Genomic DNA, 12,865 nt, shown 5'->3' on the forward strand with positions numbered 1-12,865 from the left:
TGCAGTCCTCAATTCCAAAAGAGGGTTTTCTATCCAAACAGTTAAGAAAATTCCTACATCTTGGGATTTGAACGTTATCTCTATCACAACCTATTCTGATTTTTTTTTAAAAAGAAAAATGGTTCTTCAAAGAAATCAAATGATTTTAGTTTTCTAAAATTTTACTAAGTGAAAATAAGTCTCAGTTTTAGACAAACTAATATTTTACAAACATTTTTCTTTTGCCCGAGTCCCAAATTTAAGGTAAAGCATCAAAACATACATCTCAAGTTTATCCTCTTTGCCAAACTCCTTCACAAAGACCCCCAAATGGTAATTCTGTAACAATGGCAAGTATACAATTTTATTATCTACTGCTGCAGCCAAAGGTGACACAATAAGACTCAGTTGTTAAGCTACAGAAAATGGACAGGACCATGTGACATATGGATTAAATTCATCTTGCACTCCAATGTACACAATTTAGTAGGTATGCTAGTGGTGGGTTTCCAGTTCCACAATTGTCCATTCCCCCTGCGGAGATACAGATTCTTCTGGGGAAAAGCTGGCCACTGTAATGCTAGCTGTGGAGTCCTCTGAAGGAGACAGCAATTCAGTCCATTTATACCAAGCCTCTTTTTCAACTGCAATTCTACCTGGAGTCCTACAGGCATCTCTAGAAAGGAAGAGTGTTTGGTTGATCAGATACTTTGCTAGGTTGATATCTTCAGGTAGACAGTTAACAATCCCACAATTTAGATCCTGATCTCCAAGAAGCTGCTTAAGTAGTATCCAGTCTCTTTTTGCAAAGTGTTCATTTTCTTCTTGGTGCACGTGGCTCACCTCTACCTCTGAACTCCGATCCACATCTTCTATTATTTCCATCTCGTATATGGGAGAAAGGGTTTTTGAAGGGCGACGATCAAATGTGCAGCTTTGTGATCTGTCACAATCAGCTAAGTTTCCTGAAACAATTCATAATACTAAACATTGTAAATATTCTGATATTGAAAACCTTCAAAATGGGGCTGCTGCACACTAGACTACTTTGGAAGTATTTTGATTAATAGACTGAATGCAATAATGATCAAAAAATTTCTAAAACAGTTTCTGATAGACTCAAGGGCAGGAGCAGGATAGAAATTAATACAGGTTAAAAGATGAAACAACAAAGGCACATGGCCAAAAGGGGAATGCTTAAAGTAAAATTAATGTTACTTATCCAATTAGATTATCCAGAAACAAACCGGCAATGTTGAAAAATATCATACGAATGTTCTATGTATTCATCTGAAATTGGTTCTCATTTTCATACAGACACTCATTGGTTTAAAATTAGTAGATTCCTAAACTTTGCTAATAGTATTTTTCACAAATTATGTTCTATGATAATTCTGGAGCATCTGATTCCAGTAAAATGAAAATTAACAGGACATTATGTAATTTATGGATAATGCTGTAACCTCTCAGGTCCTGGGATAGCAAGGTACATCAAGATGAGCAGCTGCACTAGGGCCCGTGTCCATGGCCCTTACGTTACTCCAAATGACTTGTGGAACATTTACTGGTCATGGATAAATTTTAAAAGTGTCCTCATGATTTAGACCCGACTAATTGATAAAAAATTAATTTGTGGATTTAAAGTGGTTTAAACCTCAATTGTCATTCTAACTGGATGTTAGAGGCCATGTGCTAATGTTTTGTGTAACTACTTGATCTGATTTGTTGTTCGGTACAGTGCTACAGATGTTAATTTTTAAAAAAAATTAAGTAAAGGAGGTCAAGAAAATCTGATGCAGTTTATTAGGTTAGTAAACCAGTTAAAAGATCAACCATTCATCAAGCGAAAAAAACCTCAGCAAAAAACCTTAATTGTCATTGCTAAGCAACCAGAGAGCCAATAATTAAACAATCATTGAAATACATTTGGCAGACTTTAACTTATTAGGAACACGAGCACAAAATTTTAATTACATCCTGGACAAAACATACAGTATTCATAATACATTTTGCTGGACAGTTACCTCAAATCTAATTAATTTTGATTTACAGAACTGTATACAAGTACTGCTATTAACATTTCAGTGCAAATGTAGTTTAGGTTCACTCATCAATTGGCAAAGGTGACATTTTCCCAGTGCCCAGAGACCAAACCACTTTAACTTGTTTGACAAGTGTGAAAACACACTTGCAAATCAGTCTTTGCAAATAACTCCTAAAATCTAATACTTTGGCATTCCAACTGCTTGAAGGACCGTGTTAGTTTGATCTTGCATGCCTAGTTCCACAAGTTCAACATGCAACATATCTCCAAGGTAGACTTACCAACATCTGTTTTAATACATTAAACGATATTACACATATAAAATACATGGTTTTGGCTAAATGATCTTTAATGTCATACATAAAAAATGGCCAGAAGATCTGAAGTGCAGGTTCTCTTTTCTTTCAAGAAATTGTAATTAAATATGAATGAACTAAATTCCCACAGTATTCATGCTAACAATTAGTGGAAGAAGTGTACATGTTCACATTTAAACAATTCAGGGTATACTCCTCCTACTTTTTGTACCTTGAAAACTATATTCCAACAGTTCCACAAACTAAAGTGATGTGGTCTTACTGTTACTGCTCTACATTTTGGCAATTTGACACAGAAGATTGAGTGCTGTCTTCCGACCAAGTGGTTTCTGTTGATATCAAAGGTTAGTTACAATATACATTACCTGTTGGCAAAGTATTATTAGTTTGCTCATTGATTGTGGAGTAGTAAGCTTGCCCATGCTCTTTTTCCATGTTAGCTAAATGCTCATTTGTAGCAACGTCATCACTATGTACACCAGAATGTCCTTTCTGGCAGAGATGCAAATGGCACGGTCTTTCTTGAGGTCTACTGTCACCACCATCACCTGCAGGCTGGATGTTATTTTTTTCAGGCAACATGTTATCCTCAGATTGGTTTTCAAGCAGGTTACCTTCCATCCGGTCACTGCCTTCATGCTTATTTTCTCCTCCATTAAGAGGTTCATCACATTGATGGGATGCAGCAGGTTCAATACCTACTTGTTTTGTCTCTTCTATTTCTGTTGAAACAACCTGTGGCAATGAATCGTTAGCTACCATGTTAGTTTCATCTGCAGGTGGTGAAGCACTGGGCTCCTTTGTTTGTTTTTTGGCCTTCTCTTGAAGGTGGCTATACACCAAAAAATCATCATCAATTTCCAGTGAGTACCGCGAGTAATAAGTTCTGCCATAACGTTGGTGACCACTGTCATGGGAACCACCATCAAATACATCTGAGGGAGTAAGAGAATCAAAAGAGCAGGCAAGAGGACTTCCAGCTTCTCCTTCATCAGAACCCAACTCCTCACATTCATCCACAGACAGCAGAACAGAACGTTTAAAGTTTGCAGCTGAAGAAAAGTTTGTTACGTCAGTCTCATTTTCTGTAACGTCTTCAAAAGCCAGGTTGTCAATGCCCTGAAAATGGTAAATGCCCTGGTCAGGAGGGGGTAGGGGTGGAGGTGGAGGAGGAGCAGGAGCAGCAGCAGCAGGGGAAGGGAAAATTTCCTCTGCATTCTCAATCTCTGACTTATCTTCTTCAGTCACTTCACAAGACGACAAAAGATCTGAGGCAGGATCTAATTTATCACCATCAGGCACAGCATTTTCTTCACTACCCCTTTTCATTGCTTTAATGCCTGGAGATATTTTTGGACAGTGATTAATTAGTGATTCTCTTGTATTAGCACCTCTTGTCTTCCCATGTGGCTCCATACCTTTCACTTTTACTTCTACTCTTAATCCACTGTCATATTCCTTAAGCTCTTCAGGCGTGCTGGTATCACTGCTACTTCTCCCAAGGAAGTCATGGCATACAACTGTACTGCACTTGGAAATGCCTCGCTCATTTGATCCATCATCATCCTGGGAACCTCCGGCATCATAGTCTTCTGAATTAGGTTTTATGTCATCAGATGATGTCGTTGCACTTCCAGTGTCTGTGTCTGGGCTTTGCTTTGGGAAAGATGCATCTGATGCTGGGTAGCCTTCTGTGCCCAAGTTCCAAGATTCCACTAGTTGAGCTTCTGAATGTTCATGACTTTCTGGGATTCCTGACTCAACTACTTCTTTAGGCGAATCCAACGGAACTGGTTTTTCATCTTGTTTTAAGCTATATTTTGCAGCATCACCGGTTTGGTCAAATGAGTGAGTCAAAATTGTTGTACTGTTTAGTTGAAATATACCTTTATTTAGAAGAGACCATTCTTCATGATCCCCACCTTTAAAAGGATGGCCAGCTTTAATTTCTTCAGCAAAATTAGTCTGTCTTTGAAGAGGAACTTCCTTCGTTTTCTCACAGCCATTAAAAATCGATAGCTTTGGTTCAGAAGATTCAGTTCTTTGGGATTCTTTATTTGCAGTTGAAGAATGATCTTGAGCTTTATAATGTTCGGTCTTCAGTTCAATGTCTTTAGATGGCTTTTGTATTGTATGAGCTTCAGAATTAGCTGCAGAAGTCATATCTAAAGCTGTTTGTACTTTTTCTGATGTACAATGATTTACTTTTTTAACATGGTTAGATAGGTTGCTGGAGGTAATGATTTGTTGCGAATGTCCATATGTCAAAATGTGGTCTCCTTTTGCCAAGCTACTATCTTGTAAAGCAGTTGGTATTTCTACATTCTGGCAGAGCAGTGACCAATTATTTGGTCCCATCTGATCACTTATCTCTGTTCCACTTTTCATGTCATGGCATGGAGAATTTGGAGCCGCCTTGTCGTGACAACTAGAGGCAGATCTTTTTAGGCTGGAACTTGCTTTGGTTGTCACTGGAAGCAATTTAGTCGATGGCTTTCTAACATTGGGTAGAGATGCACTTTTCTCTTTCAGTGCAACCTTACTGGAATTAATAGGTGTCCGTGGACTTGTGGCACCAAGTAGCGTCATTTTCCTTGTATTTGTCCTTATTGTGGAGAGGGCAGCTGCTTTTACTGGTTTAGAATTATTAGTCTTTGTAAGGATTTCATTAGCCATTATTTCTTCACAGTTTGGAACTTTGGTAGGTTGTTTTGAAATAGGGTCTGTTTTTTCAAAACCCACTGTTCCTCCTTTTGGATCTAGAACAATAATAAAAGGTTAAAATCATCAAAAACTGTACAAAATATCATAATTCTGAAAAGATTCAAGTATCTGTAATATGAATAAAGAAAAATACTTTAGGGTGCACCATAAAAGTAGCATCAATTGCATGTACAGTAAACTTAGATGTAAAGGTCACTATGAATTTTAATTTTAGTACACAGACTCTGATCCTGTGAATTATTTCATGTAATTTACAACATCATAGCATGTTCAGTACAGAAGCCATGAACAGCATTTGTGCTCCCCTCAAGCCTCCTCATATCCATAATCAAACCCCACCATCACAGGCTTTTACTCCATTCCTCCTTTACATGATTATCTAAGCCTCCTTTTAAATGTGTTCAAGATTGCCAGCTACTTGTGACTGAGGTCCACATTCTTATCACTTTCTAGGTCAGGAGCATTTTCATTACGGAAAGGGACTGCAGTTGTGTAACAAGAGGTTATTATAATCAGGAAGGGTTGAGGTTATTCTGACTGATGCAAGGCCTTTCGGAAATCTTGAAGATTACGAAAGGCAGGAGAGGCAGAGTGGTTTTCTTGATTTTTCCACTTTCTTTGATCGTAAGACATTTCTGAAGATACCAAATGTAAGTTCAACTGTGCGTGCTCACACTGTTTCCTTTTTAAAAACAGACTGAATGGATTAGTGCAATAAAGCCAATTTTTAAAAAAATAGGCTAGAGACAAAAAACTGCAGACGTGGAATCCAAGCTAGACAAACAGGAGGCTGAAGAACACAGCAGGCCAGGCAGCATCTGGAGGAAAGGAGCAGTCAAAGTTTCGGGTATTACCCTTCTTCAGGGCTGGATGTGGGGGTAGAGGGAGCTGTAGATAAAAATGAGGGTGGGGGGGTGGTGGAATGGTGGTGAGAGGTGGACATTGATGGTAGGTACGACCTGATTGTCTGATGGGAGGAATGAATCCGGTTAGTGCCTGGAAGGGAGGGTCAGAAGGTGGAATGGAAGGGAAGAGGTGGGGCTGGAAGGGAAACTTATTTGAAATTGAAGAACTCAATGTTGAGTTCTCAGGGCTGTAGGGTGTGTGTGCAGAAGATAAAGGTGTTGTTCTTCAAATTTGTGTTGAGTCACTGCAACACTGGAGGAGGCAGAGGATGGACATGTCAGAGTAGGAGTGGGGCAGGGAGTTGAAATGGGCGGTGATCGGGATGTTAGGTTGGCTGTTACAGACCAGGTGGAGATGCTCGGTGAAGTGGTCACCTAGTCTACGTTTGGTGTCACTGACAGAGAAGAGCACATTGGGAGCACCAGATGTAATAGATTAAGTTGCAGGAGATGTAGGTGAAGCTCTGTCTCACTTGGAAGGGCTATTTAGGGCCCTGAATGGAGGTGAGGGAGGTGGTATGTGGACAGGTGTTGCATCTTTTACAGTTACAGGGGAAGGTACCAGGCAGGTTGGAATGGTTGGTTGGGAGTGTGGCGTGAACTAAGGAGTGGATGCTTTTTTCAAACAACGCTCTTTCCCCTCCTGTCATCCAGGCAGCTCTCCACCACACCTCTTCCATTCCCTGCTCCACTGCTCTTAACCACCACTCCCCCCGCAAGACATAATAAAGATAGGGTCCCCCTTGTCCTCACTTTTCACTCTACCCGCCTCTGCATCCAAAATATCATCCGCAAAACACTTCCGCCAACTCCAATTGGACACCACCACCCAGAATATCTTCCACTCCCCACCCCTCTCCGCCTTCCACACAGACCATTCCCTTCTGAACTCCTTAGTTCATGCCAAATTCCCCACCAACTATTCCAACCAGTCCCATACCTTCCCGTAACCGTACGGGATGCAGCATCTGCCCACATACCACCTCCCTCGCCTCCATTCAAGGCCCTAAACAGCCCTTCCAAGTGAGACACGGCTTCATCTGCATCTCCTCCAACCTAGTCTATTGTATCCGGTGCTCCCAATGTGGTCTTCTGTACGTCAGTGAGACCACACGTAGACGAGGTGACCGTTTCACCAAGCATCTCCACCTGGTCCATAACAGCCAACCTATCCTCCCAGTCACCGCCCATTTCAACATCCCGTCTCACCCCCCTCTCCGATATGTACGGACTTGGCCGCCTCCAGTGTCGCCACGACTCAGAATGCAAATTTGAGGAACCTCGCCTTATCTTCTGCCTGGGTATTTTACAGCCCAGAGGACTCAACACAGTTCTCCAATTTCAAATAACCTTGCCACCCATCCCTCACCTCCCTTTCCAGCCCCACCTCCAGCCTTACATTCCATCTTCTGACCCTCTCTTCCAGCCACCAACTGGATTCATCCTTCCCATTGACCAACCAGGTTGTACCTACCACCAGTGCCCACCTATCACCACCATTTTGCCTCCACCCCTTCCCCCTACCCCCACATCCAGTCCTGAAGAAGGGTAATACTCGAAATGTTGACTGCTCCTTTCCTCCAGATGCTGCCTGGCCTGCTGTGTTCTTCCAGCCTCCTGTTTGTTTATTTTTAAAACAAATTTGTTTAAAAATTCAACTATAATTTTTTAAACAAAGTTTTGTGTTTGTTAAGGGGTAGTAGGAACTGCAGATGCTGGAGGATTTGAGATAACAAGGTGTAGAGCTAGATGAACACAGCAGGCCAAGCAGCATCAGAGGAGCAGGAAAGCTGACGTTTCGGGCCTAGACCCTCCTTCAGAAATTTGGGTTCGTTAAGCTGTTTAACATTTCATTTAAATTTAGTTCAGACATTTTTCTGCTGCCGCACAGGGTTTCAGCAGAGTCATACAGCATGGAAACAGACCCTTTGGTCCAACTAGTCCAAGCCAACAACGTTCCCAAACTAACCTAGTCCCATCTGCCTGCATTTGGCTCCTATCCCTCCAGATCTTTCCTACTTATGTACTTGGATGCCTTTTAAGTATTGTAACTGTAAGTGCATCCACCACTTCCTCTGGTAGGAGATTCAACACTAACCACTGTGTAAAAAAGGTTGCCCCTTGTGACCCTTTCAAATCTTTCTCCTAGTTTTGAACTCCCCTACCTTAGGGAAAAGATTGTTGTTATTCACCTTACGTAGGACCCTTATGATTTTATAAACCTTTATAAGGCCATTCTTCAATCTCGTACATTCCAGTGAAAAGTCCCAGCCCTGTTTTTATAGCTCAAACCAACCGTTCCCAGCAACATCCTGGTAAATCTTTTCTGAACACACTCCAGTTTTAACAATATCCTTCCTATAAAAGGAACCAGAACTGCACAGAGTACTCCAGAAGAGACCCCACCAACATCCTGTACAAATTCAATATTACAGTCCCAACTCTTCTACTCAAAAGTTTGAGCAATGAAGGCAAGCATGCTAAATGCTTTCTTAACCACCCTGTTTACCTGTGACACAGATTTCAATGAATTATATACCTTAACTCCTAGGTCTCTCTGAACTACAAGACTACCCAAGACCCGATCATTTATAAGTCCTGCCCTTGTTTGTTTTACCAAAACACAATCTCTCACATTTATCCAAACTAATCTCCATCTGCCATTCCTCAGCCCATTGATACAATTGGATCAAGATCTCCTTGTAGGCTCAGATAACCTTTTTCACTTTCCACTACACCACCAATTTTGGTGTTTAACCATAAACTTACTAACCATGCCTCCTAATTTCTCATCCAAATTGTTTATATAAATGTCAAACAAACAAGGTGAACCTAGTACCAATCCCTGTGGAACATAATTGGTCATAATCCATCCAAAAAACAACCCTCCACCACCACTGTGTCCGACCGTAAAGCCAATTTTGTATCCAATTGGCAAGATTACCCCAAATCCGATGTGATTTAACTTTACTAATTAGTTTACCATGCAGAACCTTATCAGAGGCTTTACTAAAGTCCAAGTAAACAACATTTACCACTCTGCCCGCAACCTTTTTGGTTACTTCCTCAAAAAAACTCATCAAGTTTGAGACACACAATTTCCCTCAATTTCCCATGCTGATTACTATTCCTTGCCTCTTCAAATGCATGTAAATCCTATCCTTCAGAATCACCTCCAATAACCTACCCATCACCGGTGTCAGGCTCACAGGCTTCTCTTTATAGCCTTTCTTAAATAAATGCACAACATTACCTACCCTCCAGACCTTTGGCACCACACCTGTGGTTATAGATGATACAATATTTCTGCTAAGGGCCCTGCAATTTCCTCTGTAACATCCCAGGATGTTGTGGGAAACGCTTGATCAGGTCCCAGAGATTTTATCGATTTTTATGTTTAAGACCTCCAGCATTTCCTCTTCTGTAAAGAGAGCTGTTTTCAAAATATCTACTTGTTTCCGACCTCTCTAGCCTCCATTTCTTTTTTCTCAGTTAAAAACTGAGATGAAATATTCATTTAATATCTGTCCCATCTCCTGAGGTTCAACACAAAGACAACTTCATTGATCTTTCAGGGGCCCTACTTTCTCTCTAGTTGTTCTTTTGCTCTTAATGAACTTGTAGAATCTCTCTGGGTTATCCTTAATCTAATCTGCGAAGGCTATCTCCTCTTTGCCTTCCTGATTTTCCTCTGAAGAATGCCCCTGCACACTCTATATTCAGATTCATTTGATCCCAGTTATCTTTTTCTAATATACAATTTTTTTTATTCTTGGCTAGAACCCCAAAATCTTTATTCATCCATTGCTCCCTAATCTTAGCTGCCTTACTTTTCATTCGAACAGGAACAGAACACCTCTGAATTCTCATTATCACACTTTTGAAAGCCTCCCACAGACACAGCCTTCTATATTAAAAAAAAGCTAAAGAACTATGGACGCTGCAAATCTGAAACAAAAACAGAAATAGCTGGAGAAACTCAGCAGGTCTGGCAGTATCAATGGAGAGAAATTAGAGTTAACGTTTCGGGTCCAGTGACCCTTCTTCAGAACTCTGATCCCCGTGCTCCTTAACCCAGTAGTTTATTTTCTGAGGAGCATGTGACCAATTTATTCCTCCTACAAAAATTGTCCGGGTTCATACTTGCTCAGAGAATAAATGCCTAATCTACAGGTGTATCAGTGCCATCCTATACCTTGTCGTAGTTCTACTCTTTTTGACTACCCTGCCCACTCAACTAATTTGGTGTCATCTGAAAATTGATGTTATACTTCCAGTGAGAGTCAATAGCATTTCTCAATGGCACTTACTCTTTTGGACTGAAATTTAATTAAAATAAAATCAATTGTTTAAATCATAAAACTAGATATTGAAGTAGTCTCTGATTCTTGCTACTGTTGACATTCAATTCTTTAGTTTTATGTCCATTTCCATTGCCCTTTTGAAAAAGGGATGTCCATGTCAGGAATCAGGACACAGGGTCCTATGGCGCCAATGATCCAACAGAACAAGCAACTCTTAGTTACCTCAAATCAGATGCTGAAGGCAATTTTATCAAAATTATACATCTAAACTCAAGTCAAATGTCTTTATTCTTGTATGCGATATACAAATTGCTAACAAGACTGGTATTTGTTGCCCATCCCTAAGTTGCCCTTGAACTGATTGGCCAACTAGGCCAATTCTGAAGGCAGTCAAAAGTCAACCAGATTGTTGAGGGCTTGGAATCACATGTATGCCAGACCAGGTAAAGACAGCATATTTCCTTCCCTGAAAAGGGTATTAGTGAACGTGATGGGCTTTCACAATAATCCACAATTGATTGCCATTAGGCCTGCTTTTTCAATTCCAGATTTTGTTGAATTCAAACCCACGTCACCAAAACATTAGCCTGGGGCTCTGGATTACTGGCTCAGTGGCTTTACCACTGACTCATGGTTCTCACTTGGTGCAGATACGATCTTGTACACCTAGTTTTTGGTTTCATGGGTCATATCACAATCAAAACCAATAATCTTTTCCTTCTCAGCACCAAATGCTGAGGCCAGTTGTAACAGATCGATAACTCAGTGCAGCCCAAGAATGGCATCAGAGCTTTCAATCTTGTGCAGTGTAATGCCCAGCACTTGGTCCACAATTAAATCAAAAAGTATTAGAGAAAAGTACTCACCAAATTTTGAAAAGAAGTTTATTATGCTGCACAGCACAGAAGAACGTTTTTATTGGCTTGTGTATTCTTGCCAAAAGATATAAATATTAAAAGGAAAAAAACTGTACTTAAATCAGTATCATTAATTCATTGGAATTTCTCCAGAGAAAACTGCTGTAGTTTGAAAGCACTGGATGAGCAAAATTTACCACAGCCCAAATAAAAACACTAAATGTTAAGCATTTCTAAATGGAGAAAATCTCTGATGAAGTAGTTTGCTACCATTAGCAAACAGGAAGTCGTTATTTAATAAGTTAGACTGGTAAATGTTGGTACGCAGAGAAATTTGAATGTCTTGATATACAAGTCACAAAGTTAACATGCAGATACAGCAGGAGCTTAGGGACGTGACAATACATGTACTGCTAATGTAAGGAAACTGGAGCACAAGAGCAAGGTTTTACTTACCTTGGAAGCAGTGCAACAAACGCTCCCAAGAGGAGCCAAGAGCTAGTAGAGTGGACTTATATTCTTTGGAGTTTTCAAGAATGACAGCAGATCACATTGAAATATATAGAATTCTCTGATAAGAATTAGTTACCAAGAAGCTGTTTGTTTGGCTATAAAGTCTAAAACTTAAGAGTCAAAGTCTCAAGTTGAGGGATCAGTGATTGGAGACAGAAACAGGGAGAAGTTTCTTTATTCAGCAGTTCTGAATCTTTGAGAATCCAGAGCCTTAAGGTCAGCCTGAAGATGCATTCCCTTCTCAGAATGAAGTAGTAGGCCTCAGGGCCACATTACCTATTGCCCATGTTCTTCACCAGATTGAATGTTATGGTTGAGTTAGCGAAGCAACAAATGAGGCAACAACACTAATCAAAACAGAACTTAGTTAAACCTTTTACCAAAGCTTCTGTTTCAAAACAGAGGCAAAACCGTAAGACAAGAGCAGAAATAGGCTATTCACCCCATTGATTCTGCTCTGTCATTCAATGAGATCATGGCTGATCTGATGATCCCCAACTTTACAGGTTGTTGCCTTTTTCCAATAACCTCAATTCTCTTACCGATTAAAAGCAAACAAACAGTCTCTCTCAACCTTGAATATATTTAGTGATTATAATCCCAACAGCCCTTGAATTCCACAGCTTCATAATCCTCAAGAAATTCCTCCTCACCCTGGTCTTAAATATGCAAGCCTTTATTCTGAGTTTATGCCCTCTGGTACCAGACTCTCCCACAAAAGGAAGTGCACCCAACTCCAGCTCCTCGGAAACCATGTTAGGGAACTGGAGCTGGAGCTGGATGAACTTCGGATCATTCGGGAGGCTGAGGGGGTAATTGAGAGGAGTTACGGGGAGGTAGTCACACCTCAGGTACAGGAAAAAAGTAGATGGGTTACAGTCAGGGGACGGAAAGGGAACAGGCAGACAGTGCAGGGATCCCCTGTGGCCATTCCCCTCAAAAACAAGTATACCGTTTTGGATACTGTTGGGGGGGAATGACTTACCAGGGGTAAGCCATGGGGTACAGGTCTCTGGCACAGAGTCTGTCCCTGTTGCTCAGAAGGGAAGGGGGGAGAGGAGGAGAGCATTAGTCATTGGGGACTCCATAGTTAGGGGGACAGATAGGAGATTCTGTGGGAACGAGAGAGACTCGCGGTTGGTGTGTTGCCTCCCAGGTGCCAGGGTCCGTGATGTCTCGGATCGTGTTTTCGGGATCCTTAAGGGGGAGGGGGAGCAGCCCC

At 40.9% G+C, this 12,865-nt stretch overlaps 1 protein-coding gene across 2 annotated transcripts in view; it reads right to left on the minus strand.

Annotated features, from left to right (window-relative positions):
* Positions 1–229: 229 nt before the first annotated feature.
* btbd8 (BTB domain containing 8) overlaps positions 230–12,865 on the minus strand; it is an 86,908-nt gene continuing 74,272 nt past the window's right edge. For both annotated transcript variants that reach the window (XM_048602379.1, XM_048602380.1), the window contains exons 18-19: positions 2,706–5,099; positions 230–944 (exon numbers count right to left, since the gene is read on the minus strand). In XM_048602379.1, the coding sequence (XP_048458336.1) occupies positions 475–944; positions 2,706–5,099 (2,864 nt within the window). In that variant the 3' untranslated portion in view covers positions 230–474. The remainder of the gene's footprint in view (positions 945–2,705; positions 5,100–12,865) is intronic.

The sequence above is a fragment of the Rhincodon typus genome, chromosome 10, assembly GCF_021869965.1.
Source record: "Rhincodon typus isolate 14 chromosome 10, sRhiTyp1.1, whole genome shotgun sequence".
Lineage (NCBI taxonomy): Eukaryota > Metazoa > Chordata > Chondrichthyes > Orectolobiformes > Rhincodontidae > Rhincodon > Rhincodon typus.